We start from the raw sequence: 27,616 nt of genomic DNA on the forward strand, positions 1-27,616 counted from the left end.
AGGATTCAATGGTCCATAATGGCGGCCGCGCTACCGGAGCGGCATCTAGTGGCTGTTACCCAAAAAGTATCAAAGTGTCGCCTCTTGGGTTCTAAGCTCTTTGCTTCTTGTTAGTGTATATTCTGTGCGGAGCCAAAAGTTGTGTCCCAAATAATGTACAATACACTTATACACTATGTACTTATGCACTATGTACTCATCCATGTAGTGCGTGAATTGTATAAGGTTATTTTGTCATTTAACATCAGAGTCTATGCCCCTTCCCCCCCCCCCCCCTCTACGTTATTAAAGCTGCGACAGTTGAGTGCATGAAGTGTCCAATATTCCACACTTCGTTTTTTCCGTTAATAGTGCATCATCCGGGTATTTAAAATGTACTTTTTCATTTTGGTATTTTCAGTGTGAACGCACTACTCGCACTATTTATACTTAAAAACGGCATAGTGCACAAGTACGCAAATTGGGACGCCATCTTAGAAACGGGCATTCCAATCTCTCCAGCTCTCCAATCTCTTTGAATGAGGAAACATCTAATTCTCCAAGCTGTTTGCCAAGCTTTCGATTAAATTTCATGTTTGAAATCACCAATAAAATCTGACAACAACTGTCTCATAAATTTTTTTTTCTAAACGCTCGAATCATGACAAAAAACGGTATTTTTTTTTCAGTCTGGATCGAGCTAATGCGCCTAACGGTCGCTGCAGTGACGTGATGACTTTACCAATCAGCGATTGGCTCTTATTTAGAAGGCGGGAATTATTCCGCCTATTGCGAGTTGCACTTTCTCCCATTCAAAACAATGCAGCCTGCCTTACTTTCTCATTTATCCCATTTATAATTATGAAATAATAGTACTGAGAGAATACTGCTTTATTCATAAGTTATTTTTAATAGATATGTTATTAATGGAACCAAGGTCATTAAATTAATACACATCAGCTGAGGTAAATCACTGGGGATCATGTGCAACAGTATATAAACATGATTTAATCTCTGAGGGACTGAAGTTTACTGAAACGCTTCATCAGTTTTTTTAGAGCAGCATCCACCGAATTGAATTCTACTACGATGGACATTATGTGTACGTAACGTTATTAATATTCAATGTATGCATTTCAGCCAATCAGGTGGGTAAGCGTGACATAACGTGATTAATATTCATTAGCCGAGTCTTCGCCACGCTAGGATTGGCCATGACGCCGCCCAGGGGGTGGAGCTGCATGACTCTGATTATTATTTAGTTGTTAGGGGTGAGTCGAGCGGCAGTTAGTCCGAAGTTACACCGAAACTTCCTCAATAATGTGGAGCTGAAGATGAGTCGCCCGCAGGACGACCAGGGTGTCGTGTTAACCGCGTACACCAGCAACACTGAAGCCGTGCTGACCGCCGGCTGTAGAGAGCAAACGGAGTTTCCAGGAGTGAGGTGAGGATCGCTTCATTTATTACCCAGAGCAGTGTGCACTATTTATGGCAACCGTATCCCAGGGCTGTGTCTCCAAACCTAGTGCGCAGCGTCACTAGATAGGCAGCTCACTAGCCTAGTGTTCGTCTCTGAAAGGCTTCATCAGGTTGACAGATCTGTGGAGAGTTTGTGTTAAGCTGGAAACCTAATAATGCTGAGCTTTTAGCTTTTGTGTGGTCAGATCTGCTTTTCAGGGATCGTGTAGTATTTTAGAGCTTTCTTAAACCAGATCGTGTCACTTCTACTACAGGCTGTTTTGTGTTTGCTGCATTTTTAAAAAAAGAATGTAAATTCTTGTTCCACTTGCTCTTAATGTTGACACAATTTTCAGGTTAAAAGCATTGCTTAAACCATAAAGAAAACAAACAAATCTCTATCTATCTATCTATCTATCTATCTATCTATCTATCTATCTATCTATCTATCTATCTATCTATCTATCATCTAATTTTCAAGCCATTTCAAGTTTGAATGTGACGTGTCACGTGACATAAAGCAGTGATATCAAGTGAGTGGGTTGTTTACTTTTTTTTAAACCAATAAAACCAATATTTTTATTAAGCTGGACTTATCACATGACTTTTAGTCCCCTCAAACCAAACCCAGAATGTTTGTGTGAAGTTTCAGCTCAAAATCCCCCACAGATCATTTATTATAGCTTGTCAAATTTGCCCCTATTTGGGTGTGAGCAAAAACACGCCGTTTTTGTGTGTGTCTCTTTAAATGCAAATGAGCTTTAACAGCTCAACAACAACAAAGCTGGAGAATCTCACGCAGCCAAAATGAGGAAAGTGTTCATCCTTACATTGTTCAAACCGGAGTCGACACTGATGGAGAGACTCAGGAAGAAGTTACAACTTTTAGACGTTTCTGAATGGTTAGTGGATAAATTGATGTAGTTGCTGTGGAGTTGATTCAACTCATCCACTAGCATGTGCCGTCATGTTCATCTTTTGTGTTGAATTGACCCTCGTTTGTGAAGCAGTCCGGCGTAAAATGACGGCATGACAACAACACTCAACTACAACAACTCTTCCTCTTCTCTAAAGCAGCCCAACATGGCCCCGCCCCCTTTGTTGAGTGTTCTCGGGGGCGGGGTTTATGTAAATTTTAGGGTTTGTGATGTCACTCTCAACATATTTGAGTCAACAAATCGTCATGAAAGGGAAGTTACACAAGTCTTCTCTATTGTGTGGTATATCTGAGTGAAACGCTTCTCAAACAAGAACAAATGTAGGGCGCGGCTTGATTTAGTCTGTGGCGAATTGATTGGATGATTGTGGTTTGCTATTGGTGGATCTCATGTGAGTGACAGGTTGCCCCGCCCTCATCATCAGAGAAGAGAAGAGATGCTGCAAGAGGAAGATATTCTGATTCAAGATTATGAGGAACATGAAACAATAATGATGTTCAACTATATAATTTATATTAAACGCATAAACAATAAGTCAGATTTGATTTCATGGGTATTTTAAGCTGAACAAAAGACAGCTCAGTGATGTGTCTGGACGTGACTGGCGGGTGGTGAAACGGGACGCTGGCTGTTGTTTGTGTCCTCAGATGGAGCACAGGTGTCCTCCTCGCTCCGCAGCTGCGAGCTGAACTCCCGCGTGGATTGTGCCGGCCGGAGCACAGCAGCGCAGGCTGCCTGAGGAGAAGGTTTCTGTGTGTGTGTGTGTGTGTGTGTGTGGCTCTGCCAACTGGCCTTTGGCTGTTTGCTCGGGCATCTGCTTTTTGCTAGTTGTTTGCAGACGGTTTAGATTCAGCATGAAAGCATGTTTAAAAAATGAGTTTCTATATTTGGATCTAACAGAAGACTGTTTGTGAGAATAGTGCCCCACAGAGACATGACTGTCATACTTCAGCTCAAAATCAAAGGAAGAAATTATATTTTGCCTACCAATATAAGTAAACTTTTTTAGTATTAAGATTGTTTTGTGTTGTGACGACATTGCTGTATTTTTCTTATTTATTTCCCCACCAAACCCTCATTGATCGATTTCATTTCATGCATCTTTCAGCACTCTTATGTTAAAGTTCAAGGTGGCAGAACAGGACCCGAATCGCAGAATCCAGTCATAAAAATGGAATTCCTGGAATGCACAAAATTTGGATGAATAAATAGGGCTGCAGATATCAACAGATACACACACAAATCTTCACCGCAACCCGCCAAAATAAAAGTTCAGTTTAACTTGAAGAAATTGTGACAAATATATTAGTGTTGTACAGTAGAATGTACTTCATCTCAGAGTATTAATAATAAGAATACAGTTTATTAAAACATTTGTTAAGAAATATCACAAATCACACAATTCTTTATCCATGTTTAAATTTAAACTGTTGGGCAACATTTTTTGCCAAAAAATTTCATTTGATTAATTTGTAAACGATAAATTAAATTAAAGTTTTATGTATTCATTTGATTACCACCATTTTTGATGATAAATTTGCAATAAATTATATATAAACAATTCAGAGAAATAAATATGGACAACACTGAATTTCAGAAAAGTCATTGTTAAAGTTTTATGAATTCAAGTGATAAGATTATTGCTATGCATAACGGAAATCATAAAAATGGAAAACACAGAATTTAGAAAAAATAAAATGGAAGTTGTGAGAAAATAAAGCACGTTTCATTTTGAGCAGTCGGTGTGCGTACACTCATAATGTGGTTGAGTTTAGGCATCTCTATAATGAACGTAAAGTATCTAAAGGCAAACTGCTCCGGGGATCATCACATGATGTCGGAGTATCTCTGTGAGGAAGGGTGTGTGTTGGTTTTGTGTTGTTGTGTTTGATGGTTTAACCTGTGCTGACATGGTAAACATCGCTTGTCTTTCCATCTTGTGTGTCTGCATCATTACATAATGAATATTTCATAGTGCGCGGCATGCTTTGTGTGTGACGTCTGTGATGGGCGGTGGACATTCAGCAGGTCAGAACTGAAAAATGAACATAAGACACTATACATACAGCAGTGTCAACAAGCGCTATCGTAGCCTGGCCTTTATCACTTTTCCATTGACACAGCACACAGATGTGCTTTGAGAAGTTTACTTCATCACAGTAAAAGCTGAGATTATGTGTGATGTGTGACATGGAAATCAAGTCATATCATTGTGTTTCGTGTGCATATCGGTTCTGTCCTTGAGAATTAGCTTTGAGTTCTTCCTGCAGGAAGCAAAGAAACAAAAGTAGGCTGGAAATAGTTTCCGCTCATGCTGAGACATGTAAACTCTCAGACGGCTGTGAGAGATAGTTTAACGCTGAGTTGATTGTGCAGATGTGATAAACCATAACCTGAGCATCACATTTTTCCGTCGTTCTTGAATGGAGTAAAGGTTGCTCTACGCGGTCCTAACGCATCAGCGTTACACTGGCGTGATTCCTCAGATCACGCTCCGACTCCTGAGCTTTTTGAGCCGTTCCCATGGAGACACCAGCAGTGAGTCCCATAGGATCAGGAAGCCCAACTCATATTCCACAGCCAAAAAGAGACTTATTTCCTGTAGAGGAGTGTGATTCAGTGACTTTACTACCATTAAATGCAGCTCTGTTTATTATTTATTAAATTTGGGTAAAAAAAAGCCCTGGCGAAAATTAGAAAACACAATGAATATTAATCATAATGATAATTTCTCATTTAATGAACACATACAGAAGTACAAAAGACTATATAGAATTTCTTACTATTAACTTACTTATCAACAAGTAAAATAACATGCCTTATTAACCAAAATATGAAACCTGCTAATGAATGTAGTGAGACGAGATGAAGAAAAATAAATCGGTTCCATATAGAGATGCATGATTCTGGATTAATTGAGAATCATACTTGTTTTTGTTTAAAATGGAGATTCTTCCATGATTCTGAAGTAAACAAAATAGCATGTAATTTACTAGAGATTCAGACAAAATGTTAATTGCTGCAGTCTTAAATTTTTTTAAATAATGTGAATTATTTTTTTGAAAATCGGTTTGAGTGAATGATTCAATGACTCACTCATAAAGACTTGTTTCATTACTGGATGAACAAATCTCTTGAATAAAATATTCCATGGCTGTGTTTAAGTCCACCCCTGCGTCCTAATGTGCGTACTAACCCCCCTATCTGCCCTAAATAGTATTAAATATTACTAATGTTACATACTATTTAGGATGGATAGTATGCACATTGGGACGAAGGCAAATTTTTGATGCTCTTTCGCTTCCCTCCATGTCTTTTACTCGGATGTACATCATTGCTTACTTTGCATGAGCGCCCACTACTGGTGAAACCCTTGAAACCCTTTTAAATGGAAAAAACCCTTGATCACTGAAATCTGATATGTATGGAGCCCCGGACATGACATGCAGGAAGAAAATAGTATGCTAAAACGTGTGCATGATTTACTATTTCTTTCCCTCGATATATAAATCATGCACATGATGATTTATATGCACGTCATGTGCGGGGCTCCGTAGATATGGAACTCATTTATTATTTATATTTATAAATTGCACCATTCTATAGGCATATGCTTGGTCTGTTTTATATATATAAGAGAGGAAGTGCTCAGGGAAGTTTTTAAACACAGCTGATGACTCACTCTTAAAGTCAACTCTAAAACTCACTCTATTGACAAATACATTTTTTTAAATGTATTTTCAGTCACTTGTCGCCACCTACTGGTGTAACTGGTTTAATTTTGATCACTACCGTAGACATCAGTGTTTATATCTGAACTATAAACTTATCCAGTACTTCTGTGATGATCTGAATGATTGTAAGACAGAAATAATGATACTGCGTGTTTGTGAAGCGGTTTAATATCTGAACATGAAAAGATCCGAATGTTCACTGTGATAATACTTGTCTAAGGTTTAATAGACATAGAGCCGAATCGCTGTCATTTAGGATTCAGGAATAAGATTGTGTGGGACTGCGTCCGAAATCGCATACTTCCCTACTATATAGTATGCGAAAAACAGTATGCGAGGCGAGTAGTATGTCCGAATTCATAGTATTCGAAAAACAGTAGGCGAGAAGTACCCGGATGACCTACTGCTTCCGCCTGAATTCTGTAGTAGGCATTCGATGGACGCTGCGCTATCCCGTGATGCCACAGGAGAGGATTCTTCATATTCGAAAATGGCGGAAAGCGGCGATATGCAGCTCATTCAAGTCCTTCAGTACCTCAGGGAAAAACGGTGTTTATTGTGGTTAAATTGCACTTGTTTAACATTATGTAAGTAAACGGCTGACTTATTGAAAGTTTAAAAACTGTAATGAGAAGATTAAGAGTTGGCTGTAAAAAGATGTTATTACTGACAGCACATCAAGCTAACGAACAGGTCGATATAAACGTTACATCCGCTTGTTAACACTGTTTTATTTAACGGAGACGTTCGTTGTTAAGCAGTTTAATGATATTAGAAAACTTAACGGACAGCAACATTCAGGCGGCAGTAGTTTATAGGCTGTAGTTTTTTTAGAATATGTATATTATTATCATTGTATTTATTTGTATATTGTATTTAATATTTAGGCTATGTTGTGTATTTCTCTCGCCCTCTCTGTCTACACATTATTTATTTATATATAATGTATTCAAGTTTGTTTGATGTCTTTTGCTTCTTGTGTATTTTTATATGCATTCATTTTTAACAATAAATTACTTAATTTCGTTGCTTCAAATCAGCCTCTGTTGTGATATTCACAGATGTATTTTTATTCTGAGGTAAAATTTCCTAGCTAAATAGGTGATTATACTTTGACATATTTAAATTTTCGCGCTGTTGTGACGACGCATGACAAGTGACAACATTAACATGGCGGATGTAGTACGTCCGAATTTCATTCATACTACCCATATTCATACTATATAGAACGTACTGTTTTAACGGTCGGGAAGTATGTTCAAATTCAAATGTAGTACCTACTCATGTAGTATGCGATTTCGGACGCAGCCTGGGTGTTTTAATTGAGATCGTCATCTTTTAACGATTAATCGCACAGCTCTAGTTACGTTCTACATATATGAACATTAGTGCATGCATACTAAATATAAATAATATGAACACAAGATGACATAACAGATGGAAAATTAGAAATGTATGACTATTGTAATATTAGTTTAATTGAGTACTGGGCAATTCCAGCGTTATGGACGTGACATTTGGAGTCAAAACTTGAAATATAAACGCTCAAAGAATGCATTTAATAGTAACATATTGAACCGTCTATTTATATATTCATAATCCCTTACTAAAGGAGTCCAGACATTAGAAAAATGTCAGTCTATTCAACTGTTTTATATTTTAGATGAGGGAAATATACAGCGTTACGGACGTGACAAAAAAAGTCACTAAGATTTGGGTGACAACATATTTTTTAAGAATTCTGTGAATTACATTGAGCAAACCAAAAGTAATACTGCCCACTGAATGAAGAAGGGTTGGCTCTCCACAGAGCATAAAATAATAATTTTATTTAATTTTTCATGTTCGCATTAATGAGGAAAAAACAATGTTACGGATGTGACAGTTTTCCGTTACGGATGTGACCGGTCTGAAAGCGGCACAAAAGACTTGGTTTAAAACTGCTTTAAAACTTTCACAGAGACCTCAAGCAAGCATTTAAACCACCAAATACTGAAATCTGGGATACCAGTATGGTAAGACTCCACAATTTATCAAGTTTTTACTAAACTTTATACAAATGTAACGTTATACTCTGTAGTGCAAAAGGTTATGGATTAGACCTATTTCTCATGTTGACCAGCATGTGCGTTGTTCAAGAATCAATTTAGAGACCATGATTTTCCTTCTTACAGAACTGCTTGCTAAAATACATTGACAAATATTTATGTTTATCATAAAGCAGTTTAAAATCGCATGTTTTCCCCACAGTCAGGTGAACCGATTGACACTATTGCCAATCGCAATCATGTCAGTTTTATGTTTTGTGTCTAAATGACCACACGGTTTTTCGTCTAGTTTTCAGAGTTTAAAGCGGAGTCTTGAGTCAAAATGATCAAACTTTATTTCAAGTCAAAATTATTGCAATCTTATTATTTTCATTTTGTCAGCTTGATCGCGCGGATTGTGATCAATATAGGCTAGGCTATTCATTTTTAACCAACCGGTAACGCGACATCCCAATTCTCGAGGGAAGTGTCCTATGAGACACAATGCTCTTCTATAAGTTGTACTGTATCATATAGGCCTACCTTTTGATGTTCATATTTCGTTCTCTGGCAAGAGGAAGAGAAGATCGGTTCATGTGCACCTGATCCGCCGCTTACAGGCGCTGCAGTAGCTAATCTGTCACGCGCCGTAGGCTATTAAAGAGCGACATCTATTGTTTAAATTTTGTTATAAAATCGACTGAATTTGAAAGTTAAACCTTTTTCATATTAAAACTAACAAAGCACAAAGAGTATTGCGATTATTGGATATGTTCTGATATGGTAAGCCTGAAACAGATGATAGCAATATAAAGAAGCAAACTCATAGGATTTAATATGAAGCGTCCGTAACGGTCACGTCCGTAACGCTTATTATGGTTGTTCAGAGCAACGTAGTGAAATGAATTGTTGATCCTAATAAGCATAAACATAATTTAGCTTTGCATATAAAGTTTCAAGTTATTTGCATTTATAATTGTTATATGACATAAACTTAATCTTTAAAACGTTACGGACGTGACAGAGTTCTGAAGCGTCCTGACCTCTTTATTCTAGCTCTTATAAATTCATCAGGCAGTGCTGTTATGACTAAATGAGTGTATTTATTTCTCAGGCATGCCTCCATCTTTCTACACAATGCTTACTGCTAAAATAAAGTTTAAAAAATGGGGTCTTTGATCCCTTTTTTGAAAGCATGAAATATGGTTGGTTGAAAATTTAATTTAAGCATTGTTGCTTACCACATATATTGTGGATAAACAAGGCAATTTTCTTAAAATTTCTGTTAGAGCACATTAATACAGTATATTACAGACCTAAATGGACAATTTAAAAAGGGTTTTGTTCTTTTGGTTAAAACTTTTTTTTTTCATGGTAAAGATGACCTTTGCGTGGAATTGCCCTACTGTAAACTGTGATGTTTGACCTATGTACTGTATTCGCACAAGTATTATTGATACAAATTCCCTTATAACTTAAAAAGGAGATAAAAAATAACACCCCCAAAAAGTGGGAACACAAGTCAATTTAACCTGTATATGCAATATTGATTTAAATCGGAGACCTGTCCTACATTATATCCCATTTTCTTCGCTTTGAAACGCATCACATTATTCAAGTTAAGTGTGATTTGAGCAGATCTCAGCAGTTCATCATGAAAGCACATGTTTTAACACGTCGTGGCCTCTCGCGGTCTCCAAGCTGCCACATTCCACAGGTACACTCTCGGTCGTCATAGCAACAGCTTATACTCCTGCATTGCTTCTGGCCTCTGGACTCGACTCGAACCACCATCATTCTGTCCCGATTCACACGTACAGCGCCGTGAGGACACACAATGTGTTAGTGTTTTGTCTGCTATAGACTGCCTCTTTGTTTGTGTATGCAAAACAAGAAACACGGTGACGCTTGACCCTTTCGTCCTCTTTCTCTTTCTTTATCTGCAGCGTTTCAGTCATTTCTGTCTGACCTTTAGCATGTAGAGTCCACTGAGAGAAGAGCTCACTCCCCCAGTTCCCCACGACTCCAACCCTGGGTTAATAGCTAAACCATGAACGTCAGCGTTTATGACCGAGGAAAGGTCGTGGATTTTCCCCCTTTCATTCTAGATCCGTGTATTTGAAATGAATGATTTCAGACGTCACTATTAGCTGCAAATGCAAATCACCTCAACCAGCGTGAAGAAGTGGGATTTGTTAAAGAGTAAATGTTTGACAGAAATCAAAAGATGCACGAGTGCACAGTTGCAGGTTCAGACGTAAAGCAGCCGTGACCCAGAAACTGGAGTTACTTTCTGCTTGGTCACCGTTTTCCAGAGGAGCAAGAGCGACTGCCCTCATTGCATCCTCAGTGTACTGTAATCTTTGGATACAAGCCTGATATGAACCAGAAAACTGCTTGCCGACATCAAGTAGCTCTCATGTCCAGCAGCAGTGAAGAGTGCTGAGCTTTTATTTATACGTTCATCCTGATCCTGAATAAACTCCGAGCTGAGCGTGTCCTGCCCCAGAAAACAGGCAAGCAATCAGCCTCACAATAGCATCTTTATTTCCTTGTTTTTGGGACTTCCTGTCTCCCGTTGGCAGGATAAGCAGCGGGAGCTCTTCATTCCTGCTGTGTCATTCATCCAATGAGAAGAAAAGACTCAAAGCGTCATATTCCACACTAGTGCAATGCTAGTCAAGGTTTCTCGCACTTCCACTTTCAATGTTCTCAGCATGAATGAACGAAATCTGAAGCAGTTTTCTTGCTTTTACATAGTTAAAAAGTCGTGCAATTTAGGAATGCAACAACTAATCAATAAAATGCATAATAATCGTCATCGAATTTGATTATCGATTAATCACAACTTCGCTGTGCTTGGAAAACATCAGTCACGCACATTACAGTTGTGAATAAACCATTTCTATGGACGGTCATCAAATTAATTGAAGACATAACGGACAGATTAATTGATTGATTATCAAAACAATCATTAGTTGAAGCCCTAGTGCAAACTTTGCTTCACAAAAAAATAATTTGAACCTGAGGAGCCGTATAATAATCACATTGTAAAAAACATTATGGTCAGTTTAGAGTCCAATTCTCACTATTAACTATGACTTTTGCCTCAATAAACTCCTAATTACTGCTTATTAATAGTTAGTAAGGTAGTTGTTAAGTTTAGGATTAAGGGATGTAGAATATGATCATGCAGAATAAGACATTAATATGTGCTTTATAAGTACCAATAAACAGCCAACATCCTAGTAATATGCATGATGATAAACAACTAGTTCATAGTGAGAATTGGTCCCCAAACTAAAGTGTTACCAACTATTTTTGATAGATATTTGCAGTCTTGGTGTTCAGTTCAGTGGGTGATCAATCATCAGAAACATCATTACAATCACAAAGGCTTTTCAAAAGCACAATTTCCCTCATCAAAAATACATTTCCTGTCAGAACAGAGTAAGTCAAACAGAGAAGTGCTCATGCTGAAGCCCTGCTGTTGTCTGTTTGGCTGCCTGAGCTATTAAGACTATTAATTAAGACATTACTAACAGGTAAAGTTAATATAATGAATATATAAGTGCATATATTTAGTGAAATTCTCCTCTAGAGTTCATTTCTCTAGTGAACTAACATGCTGTGGACACTGAATGACTGACCTGAGGTAGATGTGACGCTACGTGAGATATTATTCTCCAGCTGTTTTATTGATGTCTTTCTGCAGAGAGATTACACGTGAACATATCTATGCATAGATTGTCTGTTCTTCTCGCACTTTTTCTTGTCGTGGCAGTTAGCAAACAGCATTGCATTACCACACACGCCCCCTTCTGGACTGGAGTGTGAATCACCTGTGACTGACTGTATTCGTGGTGGTTCGGGATGAATACATGTACTGTTACACCCCTATTATATGATGATTTGGTTTGTTTGACATCTCTGTCTCTTCTCTGTCTCTGTTGATGCAGCCGCAAAACCGGTCAGTACAATGTTCAGAGGTCCAAAGGCCCCGTGGCGGCTCCGGGGTCAGGCTCCGGCTCGGGTAAGGCCCCGTACCAGCGCTGCAGCTCCCAGGACTCTCTGGACGAGCAGGTCATGGTGGACTACTTCAAAGAGGTAGAGATCATCCAGCGCAGTGGAGACGCAGAGACGCAGGAGGACGTGCAGCTGAAGGTGGCTGACGGTGAGTGCACTACAGCTGCAGTACACTTGAGAGTGTGTTTCGGCTGCGGAGCTTCTGGATTACTGCATGATGACCTTTAATTATGACCAACCGTATCATCACTAGTCATGTTTCCATCCACCTATTTTTATGTGAATTTTGGGATATCGTAAATGCATAAATTCTAAATAATAATGCGCTCAAATGAGTCGGATAAAAGAAGACATGCACATAAACTATGATGGAAACCAAATAAATCCCTTGATGCACATCAAAAAAGTCATAACTGGACTAATCAGTGGACCGATCTCGTTGAAAAGCATCTGTTGTTTTGGTTGTTCTGAAATGCCTGAGCCAAATCGTCAATTCCCACCCAGAAGTCTCTCACACGACTGCGTTCCCAAACAGCAGCCATCCGTCTCCGAAAGCAAGATAACATGACTGTGTTTATTGCATTTGGTCTGCGCACTCTGAGGTGCAAGTAATTTATTACATGCTAAAATTATTAAATACAGTGGCTTCTCCTACTGCAGCAACTTCCATTTTTATTACTGATATTTAGTGCCAGTTTATCAGAAAGTGAAGATTTGTTCTCTTGAACACATGTGATGCAAACGCTGCTTTATTCACAGATGTTTTATGCACTATTCAAATTTTGCACATAAGTTAAATTCTCAACTTTGGATGGAAACACAGCTATTGAATCTAATTACATGAGGAGGACGATCGCATTTAAATTCAGATGATAATTAATCAACGCAGCTATACGATCACTGATATACTATTTATTATTTAATATTTATTTATTATATAATAATATTCATTTATTTAGTTGTTTTAATACTTCAAATTTAAATGTATATGAAAAATGTTGCCTTAGCAACTAGCTGAAATAAAACAAGTTTAAGTTATATTTTATTTCATTTAGTTATTTTATTTAGTTATTTTATTTCAAGTAATGACAATTTAGTTTTAGTAAATGATAATAGTACTGCTGGGTCAGCTCAACCAGAAAAAATTAGATTTTAATCATTTCTTTTCTGGTGAAAGTCATGCATAAATGAAGAAAAAAAACAAAATATTAAACGTAATGGATGAATATGTACTGAGTAATCCACTATTTTGTTGAGAGGGGTCAAAATGACCTTTTTCACCTGAGATTGAGGCAATTTACAGGGTGTAAAAATGACTTTAGAAAGATGGCAGCATCATTATTTTATTTGTACACACAGATTGGTAGGTCTATTAGTAAAATCTGTTGACTTTAGCTATTTTTGTTGCATTAAATGCCAGCAGTGACAGTTTTTTGCACATTTTCACTTGTAACATATTTAAATATATTTATTTATATTATATATTTGTTCTTCAGACATTCCTCTTTAAATACAATAAGTATCAGATGTATGCAAAGTTTCCGACCATTGATAATGGTTAAAGTTTAACAATTTACTCATGGAGCCGCATTGAGATCCCCATATCTCTGGGATTTAACCATACAGGACCTTAAAAATCAACATACTAAAAAAAAAAAGTTTATTAAAAACCAAAATCTAAAAGGATATTAAGGTATCTTTAATACTTCTTGAGTTATAGGAATGCAGACTTGAGGAAAAAGTTTCCATTTTGAACTGTCACCATTGACCTATAATGCAACAAAGATTGCAAAAGTCAACAGATTTGACTAATAAACCTTCCAATCTCTGTGTAAAAATAAAATAATGATTCTAATGTTATTTTAACACCCTGTAATCTGACTCCAAATCTCAGGTGAAAATTGACATTTTGACCCTCCTCCACTAAATAGTATATTCAATAATCATTCATGCATGACATTTAATATATATTTTTATCATCATTTATGTTTGTAAAATCAAATTTGAGCCAGGAAGGTTTCAGGAATGATTATTTTTATTTGACATGGAAAGACCCTGCTGTTGGTTTAGTCTGAATAGGAAGTGTTGGTGGGTATGCAGCTGTTTTTAAACCATTGGTGAGTCATTCACATTATTTTAGTTGCTCCATGTAAAAGCCTTTATTGCAGAAGATTGTGATGACAAATGGGTTTCTCGTCCATTTTCAACATATTTTCTGCTGAGTTCAGCATGCCATGTGAAGCAAGATTAAAACATGACTAAAACAGACTCCTGGCACACACCGCTCCGCTCGAGCCGGACGGTCCGCGTGAATCCTGATCTTAAGTGTTAAGCTTCATATTGCATGTCTTACATTCACTTTTACCTTTAAATAAATAATCATTTCTTAGAGAAAAGTCTTGCATGTTGTCTGCAGAGTGGGCTCTTAGGAGACTTTTGCACTTTTTTTAATTTTTCTAAAATGTGTTTGATTTGTCATGATTTAATACATATATAATATTGCACCACCATTAAGCAAAGTGTTTAATATTTTCTACGTTTTTAATTTTTTTTAATCTAAACGCTTTGCACAAGGCAGTGTATGTTTATATTCCTCCATGTTTAAAGACAATAGGCTTAACTTACAGGAAGAACCACAGACACAGATCGGTCATGACATCAGCAGGAATTGTTTGGTCCCTAAAGGAACAGCTAACTGTGACTTCCTCAACTCCTGGAGCGTCTAAGTTAGCGGAAGAGGAAGATATTTCTGTTTCCTGTCAGAGCTGAATTAACGCCTTCCTCCTCACCACGGCTGTGATGAAAATAACACATCATGACACATATGTCATTTATAATGTGTGATTCATACGAGGTTTTAAATCACTGATGAAAATAAAACCATCTTGGATGGCCTCAGATCAGCTGTCAGAAATGTCCAGGCTTATCTTCATATCTTCATGTTCTGTTCTGCAGAGGGTGAGCAGGAGGAGGCGTGGCTGATGGAGGCGGGGCTAGCGACGCTGTTCGACGAATCCGCTTCAGGAGGCGAGGACAGCATCGTGCTGCTGTCTACTCTGACCCGAACGCAAGCGGCCGCCGTGGAGAGGCGTGTGGAAACGCTCAAACAGACGCTGCGCAAGCGGAACAAACCGTACAGTGTCCCAGATGTCCGAGAGATCTTTAAACCATCACCTGATTCACAAAGTAAAGTAAGTCATCACAAAATGCCACACATTAATGCTGTTCCTTCCCCAAATACAGCAGGTCATGTGTGTATGAATGACCATACGTCTAGAACAAAGATGTTTGAACATGTGCATTACAGTTTCAGTGTAATTTAGCTTTATGAACAGCATCAATTACAAGAGAAAGTAATTTCATCCTTCAATATATAAAAGTACAAAGTTGTTTTTGTGCTCTACTAGATTATGTTCCTCATATTCTCCATTGTTGCAGCTCCTCTCTTCCCAGTCTGTCAGTAACGCTCTGTTTAGTTCCTGTCTCTATGAAGCCCCTCCCTCTGAAAAGCACAATGTGCTCTGATTGGTCGGCTGGAGCAGTGTGTTGTGATTGGTGTTTGGGAAATGTCCCGCCCCTTACCATAACCGCCAGTTTCAACACACTACTAACTAACTGAACCAGGCCCCGCCCCTTTATTCTGCGCATTAATTATTTAAATGAGGAATATTGTGAAGAAAACTCTGATTGATGTAGAGAAGAACTCAAACTGGAGGAACTTCTTGATTATCAAACAGCAACATCGCACTCTAAAGAAAGATGAACATGTAAAGAAGTAGAATAGGACCCCCTTAAGATGGATTGGCAATTCTTTTAAACATAGACCTTCTGAAGAGAAGAAGAACTGAACTTGCACCAGTGCAAATGGTGAAGAGCTTTTTCATCTCTGTTAGATGCATAAACAAGCTATCAAACAATGATTTGCTTGACTGGGATGAATGTAATAAGAGACATTTTGAATCGGTGAACTAATTCAGATCAGTGTGTGTCGCTGTGCTGCGGTTATTAAAGAACAGGCAAAAATGGTTTAAAGCATTGCAATGTGTTAAAGCTTCAGTAGGAAGTTCATGCAGGACATCCAACTAATGACTGGAGCTTTCGGACATTTTTTTACAGGCTGTTAACAGTGTCACCAATTACACAGTAGTTCCCTGTTAATAAACATTTCAGAACAGTGTAATGAATAACTGAGAAAATTCCAGTTTGATGGATCTGTGATAAATCACCAGTGTCATTTACTGTGCCATTCTGAGAGGTTTATTAAGGAAAGCCATGAGCGGTGATTTATGTTTCTGCTGAACGCTGCACTAAATAATCGATTTATAAAGTAATGGAAACGGTGCATGAAAACGTCCATGACCACAAATGCAGTCAGATGTATTCACTGAAGCAGATGCAACACTGGAAATGAACCAAACAGAAACTGGTGACAAAATTGAGTGAACGTGAAAATGAAGCTGCATGAACAAACCTTGATGTTCTCCAGCTTGATCTGAGAAGATCCACACAGCAAGAACATTTGACTGTCTAAAGAAAGCAGAGGTGGGGGACTAGAGTCACATGACTCGAGTAGCAAATTTAAAGGTGCCATTGAATTGAAAATTGAATTTACCTCGGCATAGTTGAATAACAAGAGTTCAGTACATGGAAAAAACATACAGTGAGTCTCAAACTCCATTGTTTCCTCCTTCTTATGTAAATCTCATTTGTATAAAAGACCTCAGAAGAACAGGTGAATCTCAACATAACACAGACTGTAACAGTCGGGATCATTAATATGTACGCCCCCAATATTTGCATATGCCAGCTCATGTTCAAGGCATTAGACAAGGGCAGCCAGTATTAACGTCTGGATCTGCACAGCTGAATCATCAGACTAGGTAAGCAAGCAAGAACAACAGCGAAAAATGGCAGATGGAGCAATAATAACTGACATGATCCATGATATCATGATATTTTTAGTAATATTTGTGAATTGTCTTTCTAAATGTTTTATTAGCATGTTGCTAATGTACTGTTAAATGTGGTTAAAGTTACCATCGTTTCTTACTGTATTCACGGAGACAAGAGCCGTCACTATTTTCATTTTTAAACACTTGCAGTCTGTATAATTCATAAACACAACTTCATTCTTTATAAATCTCTCCAACAGCGTGTAATGTTAGCTTTAGCCACGGAGCGCTATCAAACTCATTCAGAATCAAATGTAAACATCCAAATAAATACTGTAATTACGTGATTAGACATGCTGCATGACGAACACATAATCCGCCGCATGCATGGCGAACACTTTGTAACGATCCATTTGAGGGTTATATTAGCTGTGTGAACTTTATGTTGTTCAAGGCAAGCGCGAGCTCCGTGGGCGGGGAGCACGAGATTTAAAGGGCCACACACCCTGAATCGGCTCATTTATAATGATGCCCCAAAATAGACAATTTAAAAAATGAATTAAAAAAGGTTTTTTTGAGCTGAAACTTCACAGACACATTCAGGGGACACCTTAGACTTATATTACATCTTGTGAAAAAAAGTTCTAGGGCACCTTTAAGGACTTGTGACTTGCTTGACTAAATACTGAAAATGACTTTGACTTGAGAACCAATGACTCGAGGCTCGACTTGAGCTGCTAGTATTTGTTTGTGTTATTTGGTACTCTGACTTGTCTTGATCTCTAACTATCTCGGTTTGTGTGACTCGAGACTTGATGTACTGACTTGTGACTTGCTCCAACCTCTGATAGAAATAGTCACATGATTAGTGTCACTGATTTACTGACACTGGATTAGTCACCTTAAAATGCAGAATCTGAAAGATTTCCAGATTTCAGTGCGGTCTCTGTGTGTTGCACACATACTGATGAATGGCACTGAATGAATTTGTTTTTAACATGACATCACACTCTCCCCTGGGATCATGTTTTGTGCAATGTGTAAGTGTGTGGTTCAGTGTTAATTTATTCACCACACATGCTAACAGTTTGCTTCTTTCTCTTGTTCCTCACGCTTTCTGACAAAGCAGGATGAGGCGGAATCCACAGAAAGAAGTGGGAGCAGTAAACTGGAAGTGGAAGGACTGGGTATGTGTCATGAGTTGAAGCTTGTGTTTTATGGCATTCCTCAAAATGCATTTAACATTCAGCGTTTAACTGCAAGGCAGAGCGAATCGACAGCAACGCACAGAGGAACTGCTGGAATGTCCACTCCTTTTGTTCTTTAGAACATCCAGCACCACTAAAATGAAACATTTTGCTTCATATAAAATGCGTCTGTCAGCGTCCTCACGTGATGCTGTCTAATCATACACTCCTGTAGAGATACAGGCTCATTTTTCTGAATGTAAATGATAGCCAACTATAGACTAGTGGAAATGAACACGATAGAGGTGTTGTAAAGTCATTTCTCGTAAGCGTATGAGAATTTTGAAAGTCATTTTTAGTGCTGGGCTATCTTGTTTTACAGTGTTCATACTTTACCCTGGGTTAGCAATCAATCCTGGCTGTAAGGTTTTGAGATTTCACACTGTACATTTGTAAACATTGGGTTAATGTTCTTATTTAACTGTTTAGCATCAGTTGAGGACACCATCTATGGAAAATGATGCTTAAATCCACTGAAACATACTACAACAAAAACAGAAGCAGCAAATTCAAAAGTTTTTCTAGAACTTTAATGACATTTATATTCATCACCGAAGGCGTTTCACATCACTGCTGAAATTAAACCGAGCATGTGAACATCTTAAAATAGCACATGAGACACTATTTTAGTTAATGATTGGTTGTCTGTTGCTAAACAACTCGCCGTGACGTTCCAGTGCTGTTTTGACACTGCTTTGCTCATAACGCAGGGTTAAATGCAGCACTCTTTCACATCTACATGTGAAACGTCACTGAAATCAAAGTGTCTTTAACCCATCAGGACATCATCATAGTGTGGAAGTCGTGCGCTTGCAGTAACTGCCAAATAATGGCGTCCTTGATTGCTGGACTTTGACTAGCCTGATTTAGTTTAATCAGCAGAGAGTGATGTGAGGTCACTGAAGTACACCAGCACAACTGTGTGTTTGTGACCATAAATGTTGGTCATAGTTTCACAGCATGAAATGTTATTGTGTGTTTATCGTTTGGTTAGGTAACGGGGCGGGGCCTGACGCTCCGGGGGGCGGAGCTGATGCAGAGACGGACATTAACCTGGAGGTGTCGTTCTCCGAGCAAGCGCTTATCTACAAAGAAGGGTTAAAGGTTACCCAGCCCCAGAGCGAAGCCGACGACAGGTTACCCGTGAGTCCAGCGCAGTCTGAGCGTTCACTCGTGTGTGTGTGTGTGTGTGTGTGCAGCTCACTCTGATTGGTTGCTTGAGGATAAAGCAAATGTCAGTGTTTATATATTAGATTGCAAAAATGTCAAATGAAAGATTTAAAGCATCAGTGAACAACCACTCATGTCTTATTGAGTAAAAGTGACCTCTGCTGGTCAGTCTGTGGAACTGCATTCCTAACAGCATTGAGATCGCCATTAACTGAGACTAATAAATGTTCCAGTGTTTTCTCATTTCTGTCTTGTTTTGTCTTTAAGATGAAAATATCAGGTTTTATCTTTACAACATTCTTTATAAATGTTTTTGGGATTACAATAGCTATTAACAAATAGAAGATTTTTATTCTTGAGAATGTTTGGTGAATCCGGCCTCAGAATATTATAGCAGAACCACTGCGAATACCCTAGCAACCCCCTGGCAACCAGCCACAGCGCCGTGCGTCCACTGAATCCTTTCTGTTGCTCGTCTTTCGCAGGATTTCAGAGTGTCTCAGGATAAGACCGGACAGACAAAAGTGGGCGATCTCTCCGCTGAGGACATGAAGAAAGTTCGCAGACTGGTCCTCATTGAGATGAGCGCTCTGTTCGACACCTGTGGGATCGAGGTGAAGGCCCATAAAGCTCTCAGGGTCAAAGTGAGAGGTCAGTGCCTCTGATATCTGCCATTTAATTCACACATGTACATGCTGGAGACAAATGCTTAACATGTTTATGCAACTGAATCATGAATATTGCTCTGTCATCCGTAGAGTCGGGTTTGTTCGGTGTTCCTCTCTCTACGCTGCTGGATCAGGACCAACGGAGGATGCCAGGAGCCAAAGTGCCTCTCATACTGCAGCGTGTAAGAGAGCAGAGATACTAAAACCAACCAAACAAACTAGTCGAGACCAGGGGCGTTCGTAACGAGAGACGTGTCCTCAGCAAAATTCAGTTTCACACTTTAGTGCAGTCACCACACTTAAAATTGAAGATTTATTGTGCACTTTAGTTAGATTCATTGAATAAAATGTGAGTTTTCACAAGTGTGCCTGAATCTTGTGATTATAAAGCGAAAGTTTTCGCTTTCTGTGTAATTCATTCGCAAGAAAAGTTATTGTTTTTCATGAGATTGTGTATTTCATACTTCACCTTGACTAAATGTTTTTTTTAAATCTAGTGATTTTTATAATGTTTAAAATGTTTTCAAAAGTGTAAAAATATTACAGGAAATGGCTGATATGAGCCATTCACAAGAAAAGTTATTGTTTTTCATGAGATGTTTTGAGTACTTCATACAAGGTTCCCACGGCTCATGGAATTTCTGGAATATCATGGAATTTTACATTGAAAATCAGGGAATTCTATAAAAATATTTATTTATTTAAGTCATGGAATATCAGGGATTTTTGTTTGTCACTTTAAATTTTAGTTTCCATTTATCAAAATGTAATTTTCTATAATCTGAATGTTTCAAGGATGAATTGTGTTATTAAATCATTTTAAACGTTAAGCTGAAAATCAAATGTGTTAACACATTAATTTTGACAGCCCTAGTAATAATATTTCTCTAAATTTTTGATCCTGTGCTGCATTTTTGAGTAGAAGAGAACATTAAACATCTTACTGACCCCAAACCTTCGAACAGTAGTGACTGTGAGCTCCAGAAGAGTGAGAATGACTTTAAACTGTCGTTTTTCAGCTGATCTCCCACATCGAGGAGCAGGGTTTGGACACAGAGGGTGTTTTGCGGATACCTGGAGCCGCCACCAGAGTCAAGGTCAGACGCCGAGCTGCCGATGATGCTCGCGTGTGTTATTTCTGTAGTCATTACATCATTGTAACCTATTTACTGGTGTGTGTTTCCCAGGCAGTCTGCCACGAACTGGAACACAAGTTTTATGAAGGCATGTTTCCATGGGAGAGTCTCAAACAGCATGACGCCGCGAGTCTGCTGAAGCTGTTCATCAGGGAGCTGCCGTACCCTCTGCTGACCGTCGAATACTTCAACGCCTTCATCTCTGTGCTGAGTGAGTCCCGCACCAGGACACGGCTCGGACACTTCGCTCTGTGTGCGGCATATCCCTGTACGGTGAAGCTTAAAGGGATAATTCACTCAAAAATTAACATCAACTCTTCATTTACTCACCCATTATTTACAGCATAATTACCTCTAATCCGCCTTGCCAAACGGTTTTGAGCGCGTTCACGACAGTCTGGAGCACAAGTTTCCTGTCGCATAATGACGCTGTGTGTGTTTTAGGGGTGTAATGGTTCTTAGTAAAAAAAAAAAAAAAAAAATTTTTGGGTGAACTATTTCTTTAATGCTCCGAAATACTTGACCATATACGCGGAACTTTCTCAATCATTTAAGCCAGCTGGAAAACTTCCGGTGAAATGTCACTTGTTGGTGTCGGTATCTTCAGTGTCTCGAGGTAGCTTTAGCAGCATCACTAGTGTAATACTTAGTTTATAATCAGAATATAGTCATTTAAATAGTCAGGCCTAGCGTTAATTTAGCTATTCAAACGTAAGATGACATAAAAACATGTGTCTCTCAGTTCCTCCTCAGAAAAATTCAGTTCGAACACTTTAGTGCAGTCAACACACTATAAATTGAAGATTTATTGCGCACTTTAATTATTATAAAGCAATTATAAAGCAAGAGTTTTCGCTTTCTGTGTAATTCATTCGCAAGAAAAGTTATTGTTTTTCATGTGATTGTGTATTTCATACTTCACCTTGACTCAATGTTTTTTTAAATCTAGTGATTTTATAATGTTTAATATTTATTCAAAAGTGAAAAAATATTACAGGAAATGGCTGATTATGAGCCATTCACAAGAAAAGTTATTGTTTTTCATGAGATGTTTTGAGTACTTCATACAGGGTTCCCACGGCTCATGGAATTTCTGGAATATCATGGAATTTTAAAAGGTCTATTCCAGACATTGAAAATCAGGGAATTCTATATTTTTTTTGTCCAAGTCATGGAATATCAGGGATTTTTGTTTGTCGCTTTAAATTTTAGTTTCCATTTATCAAAATGTAATTTTTCTATACCGCATTTTTTGAGTTGTTTCACGTGTTTTGCGTATTGTTATGGTTAGACTATTTTTCAGCAGCATTTTATTCCCTTCCCGCTCGTCAGCTTAAGTCAAATGCAGTCACCTGTACATGTTAACTACGGCAAACATGCAGGAACATGTACATTTCAAGAGATTTGGACTGTCCTAACCACGACTGCAGGATTCTGTTTTTGAAATGGTTTCTATATTTCTGGGATTTTGCAGCTGATAGTTCAGGTCACACAGAGAGGGAACAAGGACATGAATGCACAAAGAAAAGTATTTATTACTTACAGCTTGAATGTTCTTGTTTCTGTGGCTATTATAGTCATGCAAAATGATATTCAAGCTCAAACCATTTTAATATTAAGCAAAGCTCAAACAAGTGTATTTCATGACAAAGATTGTATCGGTCACTGTATTTTGAATATATAGTTTAACTTTGTTTAGTTTAATTTCGTTTGGTTTTCCTGTTCAGCTGCGAACAGAGCCCGCCCACACGCTGTTATGATTGGCTGTGAATTATGATTGACTTTGTCATCTTGTAGCTTTATCAAGTCTGGTAGGACACAGTAAGCCGCCTTTTCACTGCACGATTGTCGCATTTTGGCAGTCGCACAGAATTTTCAAATTGGTCTTGCGTAGCCGTTACCTTCGTTTACTCACCATGGTAGAATGAATAAATTAATAAACGCACATTGGATAAACTACCAACATTACTAATTATTTATTTCAGATTTAAATAATGATAACAACCATTTACAGAAATAGCCTCGATTCAAACAGACTGAGACGGCCTGCAAAAACTAAATGTGAAGAAATCAAAAGACTGAATGATGAAATTTATGAGAAACAGAAAATCCTCTAAAGCGTTTAACCCCTGAAAGCATAAAAACTATTAATTAATTTCTGTTGAAATAGTACAGAAAATATGAAAGTGCATTTAATGGGTAAAAGTGCAAAAGAAGTAGTGTGTACGAGTGTTTAACTTAGTTTTGTACTAAAAATGTCTGTGTACAAGTAAATAAAGCTTGCAAATGGATGGATTTAAAATAGGAGGCTGATTTTTGTCTGCTCAGTGTTCCCGTTCATTATAGGTCATGGAAATTCAGCTTTTTAGTCAGTGACAGTCAGGGAATTTGGCTTAGAGTGGGAACTCTGTTCATGCTTCACTTTGACAAAATGTATTTTTAAACCTAGTGATTTTATAATGTTTAATATTTATTCAAAAGTGAAACTGAGTGAAACAATATTACAGGAAATGGCTGATATGAGCCACTAAATGCTCCTCTGCTGCCATCTGATGGTTATATTGGTAATGTCTTTTTTATTTTTTAAATAAAAGTGTTTTATATCAAATGTTGGATTTCTTACATCTACAAATGGGGACAATCTCAGAAGGATGAACAAATAATGTTTGTGGTCATCACATTAAAATAACATTAGTAGAAACTGAAGCTGATTTTCACATTTAATACTGTAAATCTGCTGCTTTAAAGCAATCTATTGAAATAAGCGTCTGAATCGCAGATCCTGTCTGCTAACAGTATATAACTGTAAACTTCTTTTTACCCGTAAGTGAACATAACTTCACTGTGAGTATAAAGTGTGTTGTAATTGATTGTTGTGATGGTGTTTGTGTCTGAGCAGAGCTGCCCACTAAGAAACAGCAGCTCCAGGCGCTCAATCTGCTGGTGCTCCTGCTGCCCGAACCCAACAGAGACACTCTCAAGGTACGACAGCGCGCGTTCACACCTCACGTGACGCTATTCCACGTTCATATCGCTTCACCTCGTTTGCGTGTGTTCCAGGCTCTGATGGAGTTCTTCCAGAGAGTGATCGACCGTAAGGACAGGAATAAGATGACCCTGAACAACGTTGCAGTGGTGATGGCGCCCAACATCTTCATGTGTAAGGGCTTCCGCAGTAAGATCAGCGAGCAGCAGGAGTTCGCCATGGCCGCCGGCACCGCCAACATCGTCAGGCTGCTGATCCGCTACCAGAACCTCCTTTGGACGGTGCGTCTCCTCACAGATGAATAAATCAAGATACATTTACTTGAGAAGTGACTTGGAAAGTGTAATATCTTGCATTTGTTATGTCCGACTAACTCAAATGAGTCTTTTTGTGTCTCAGATTCCCAAGTTCATCCTGAACCAGGTGCGCAAGCATAACATGGAGAACCAGAGGAAGATGAACCGAGACAGAGCGGTTAAGAAACTACTGAAGAAGATGGCCTACGACCGCGAGAGAGCCTCTGACAAACAGGAGAAGAACACTGAGGTGAGAGAGAGTCACACAGTCCATTACACTGAACTGAGGCACGGATCAAACCCAAGTGTAGCTAGACATCTGCAGTCATGTGTGTGTGTGTCAGTGTTTCCCACCCAGCTGAGTGAATCAGAGTTTGAGAATGTGAGTGACTGAAACAGCAGCAGCTCCACTCTGACACCCGGTGGACACACAGGACAACTGCATGCAGAGCCGGTTTGATTTTAAATGATTATAATCGCATGGACAGGCTCTCAAAATGTGTCGTTTCTAAACACCAAATACATCCTGCAGGTACAGACACATGATGTGATTGGTTATAACCCTATAATGCTACTGTTTCATAATTAATACTCATATTTCTAAATGATCTGAAAAACCTGTCCCACACAATCTCCTCCAGTCTCCTCTGATTGATATTTTAGACTCTTTTATCAAGTAAAAGTCTTATAGTACGAACATCCTTCAGCTCGTGCTTCTCGTGTCTTTCTGCTGTCAAATCTGCACTGATTTTATCAAGTAAACGTAAGAATAACTTTGATATTGTTAGTAATATTTCAGCTGGACTGAAGCAGCTTTACTTGATGAAGGTTTATCTCAATCATCTTTGTGTGTTTTAAAACTACATAAAAATAAGCATTTAAATATCATCTTACTAAGACACACTATTGGCAGATATTGATGTATGCATTTTATGTAAGTATCTGCTGTAATGTTAATCTCAGATTTACAGTTTTTGTCCATAATTGCAGCAAATTGCATATTTTTGCTCAGTTTGAGCTGTTTTTTCCTTCATATTATCAGACTATGTGAGCCATAAAAGCCTAAAGTATTGAATATGATACTTGAAACACATTTTGTCTAAAGGTTTATGAAATGAGTCAGTTTTTCAGGCTTTACAGGGTTAATGTCCAAGTTTCTCACTAGGGAATCCCCGGACAGAGTGTTTTACTGGTACGTGTTTGGCTGTAGTGTAGATGTGTGTGTGTTCAGGCTGATGGAGGCTTCATACGGGTTCAGGCCCCTCAGTTCTCCATGGTGTCCATGGCCGTACAGCTGACGGAGGATCTGAAGGCCTCAGATGTTCTGACACGCTTCCTCAGTCAGGAGAGGTGAGCGGACACACTCATGCAGCTTTAATACACACTTACACACATCTACAGGCACCAGAAAAGTGTAAAGTAGTGGTGATGTGAAGGTTTGGTGTGTGTTACAGGTCTCTGTCAGTGAAAAGAGAAGATCTGTGTCTCTATGAGATGGGAGGAAACATCAGTGAGTATCTCATGAGCCTGAATACTGAATGCATGTGCAACTAATCAGTCAACTCTTAACACAATTCTTCCCTGAAAAGATCAGCATGAATCGTGCCGCTGAAGAGAAGCCCGTGCATCTGACGCGTGTGTGTTTGTGTGTTTGTCTAGAGGAGAGATGTCTGGATGAAGAGACGTACATCAAAGCTCTCCTGGAGCTCAACCCCAGTGCGGAGTGGGTCATTAAATCCGTCCAGCACTGACCCACAGCAACACATGCCAATCACCCCGTCACGCCACGTGCCTTAAAGACCACGAGTAAAGGGAAGACAGCAGAACTGGGATTCAGAGCCTAACATGAACAATCTGAATATATTTCAACTCTTCAGGCGCACGGTCCACCCCGTCCTCCGCTGCTGCTCAAACGGCACCTCTCTCCCATGACAGAATCCTAAACCATCACTTACACTAATGTGGTTTTCATCACACGCTCGAGTGGCAGTTGTTCGTACATCATTTGTACGAGAAGCCAAAATGTAGTCAGGTTTATCACATTTCATCGCTTTTGGAGGACAGATTGTTTAAGTATGAGAATCATTTCATGTTTTCTCAAAATTCTCTTAAAAAATGTCCAGGTCATATTTCATATCAGAAGAAATGATAGATTTGCATTGTTTTTGTATTATTTTCACCACATTACTCTTTAATTTCTCATGCATTTGTAATGCATCTTGAATTTTCTTGTTGTAAATACTTCACAATATAAATAATACATTGTTTTTATTGCTGCATTAAGCATTCTTTTGCATTATGTTAATGAGGACCAGGGAACATGATTAACTGTCATGAAAAATGTGCAAAGAATGGTATATATATATATATAGAAAATGACAATATACAATTTATTTCTTTTGGGGTGAAATATGACCGGTTCTTTATAGATTTTGTGAGATGCACCTAGCCACAAATCTCATTCATATTTAATTTTTATATATATATCAAATGAAAAAATGGTCTCAGATCATTGAAGTACTGAGGTACATTTCTTCCTCCTTCATATTCATTTCTTCCTTCTGCGATTTCATGTGAGTGATCTCTTAGTATTATAGCAATCCCTACTTTAAATCAGTCACATGATAATTTCCCCACTCTTACTTTAGCTCTCACTGCCAATAAATGTCTCTTTATTAGTTGTTCAGCCACTCCCAGGGATCTTGGATGTACTTTTGTATTCCTGTTTTGCAATATTGGAGAAAAAAAATGTTGCTGCAAGTCAGAGGATATTGTAGGATTCATGACCGAAAACAACAGAGCTCAGTTCAACACAGACCTCATAAAGTACTTCAATGGAGGGAAACACTTGGCACTTAAACTGACCTTGTTAATTACAGTCATGCAGATGTCATTTAAATGAGTAGTTTTGAGGTGTGATTTTTTTACTTCTACATGTCTAATGTCATGCTTTTATTGTGCTGGAAACTGTGAACATGGCCGAAAATGTTGCTGTATGATTTAATGCTTCTAAAATAACCACTAAATGTTTTTGTAAATAAATGTGTAATTCCTCATCT

At 38.4% G+C, this 27,616-nt stretch overlaps 1 protein-coding gene across 5 annotated transcripts; it reads left to right on the plus strand.

Annotated features, from left to right (window-relative positions):
- Positions 1-1,231: 1,231 nt before the first annotated feature.
- On the plus strand, positions 1,232-27,560 carry arhgap18 (Rho GTPase activating protein 18). 5 transcript variants are annotated; one of them, XM_067384954.1, is made up of 15 exons: positions 1,232-1,423; positions 12,096-12,310; positions 15,118-15,353; positions 18,181-18,241; positions 19,296-19,444; positions 19,957-20,122; positions 20,230-20,321; positions 21,159-21,236; positions 21,327-21,486; positions 24,175-24,257; positions 24,336-24,542; positions 24,661-24,807; positions 25,768-25,907; positions 25,994-26,067; positions 26,217-27,560. In XM_067384954.1, exons 1-15 carry the CDS (start codon positions 1,314-1,316, stop codon positions 26,306-26,308), a joined length of 2,010 nt encoding a protein of 669 aa, XP_067241055.1. In that variant the 5' UTR covers positions 1,232-1,313; the 3' UTR covers positions 26,309-27,560. The 5 variants fall into 5 exon arrangements, with proteins under 5 accessions (XP_067241055.1, XP_067241056.1, XP_067241057.1 ...); XM_067384955.1 differs by having other exon boundaries at positions 18,184-18,241; XM_067384956.1 differs by having other exon boundaries at positions 1,233-1,423; positions 26,012-26,067.
- The last annotated feature ends 56 nt before the right edge of the window (positions 27,561-27,616 follow it).

Source organism: Chanodichthys erythropterus, chromosome 4 (genome assembly GCF_024489055.1).
Source record: "Chanodichthys erythropterus isolate Z2021 chromosome 4, ASM2448905v1, whole genome shotgun sequence".
Classification (NCBI taxonomy): Eukaryota; Metazoa; Chordata; class Actinopteri; order Cypriniformes; family Xenocyprididae; genus Chanodichthys; species Chanodichthys erythropterus.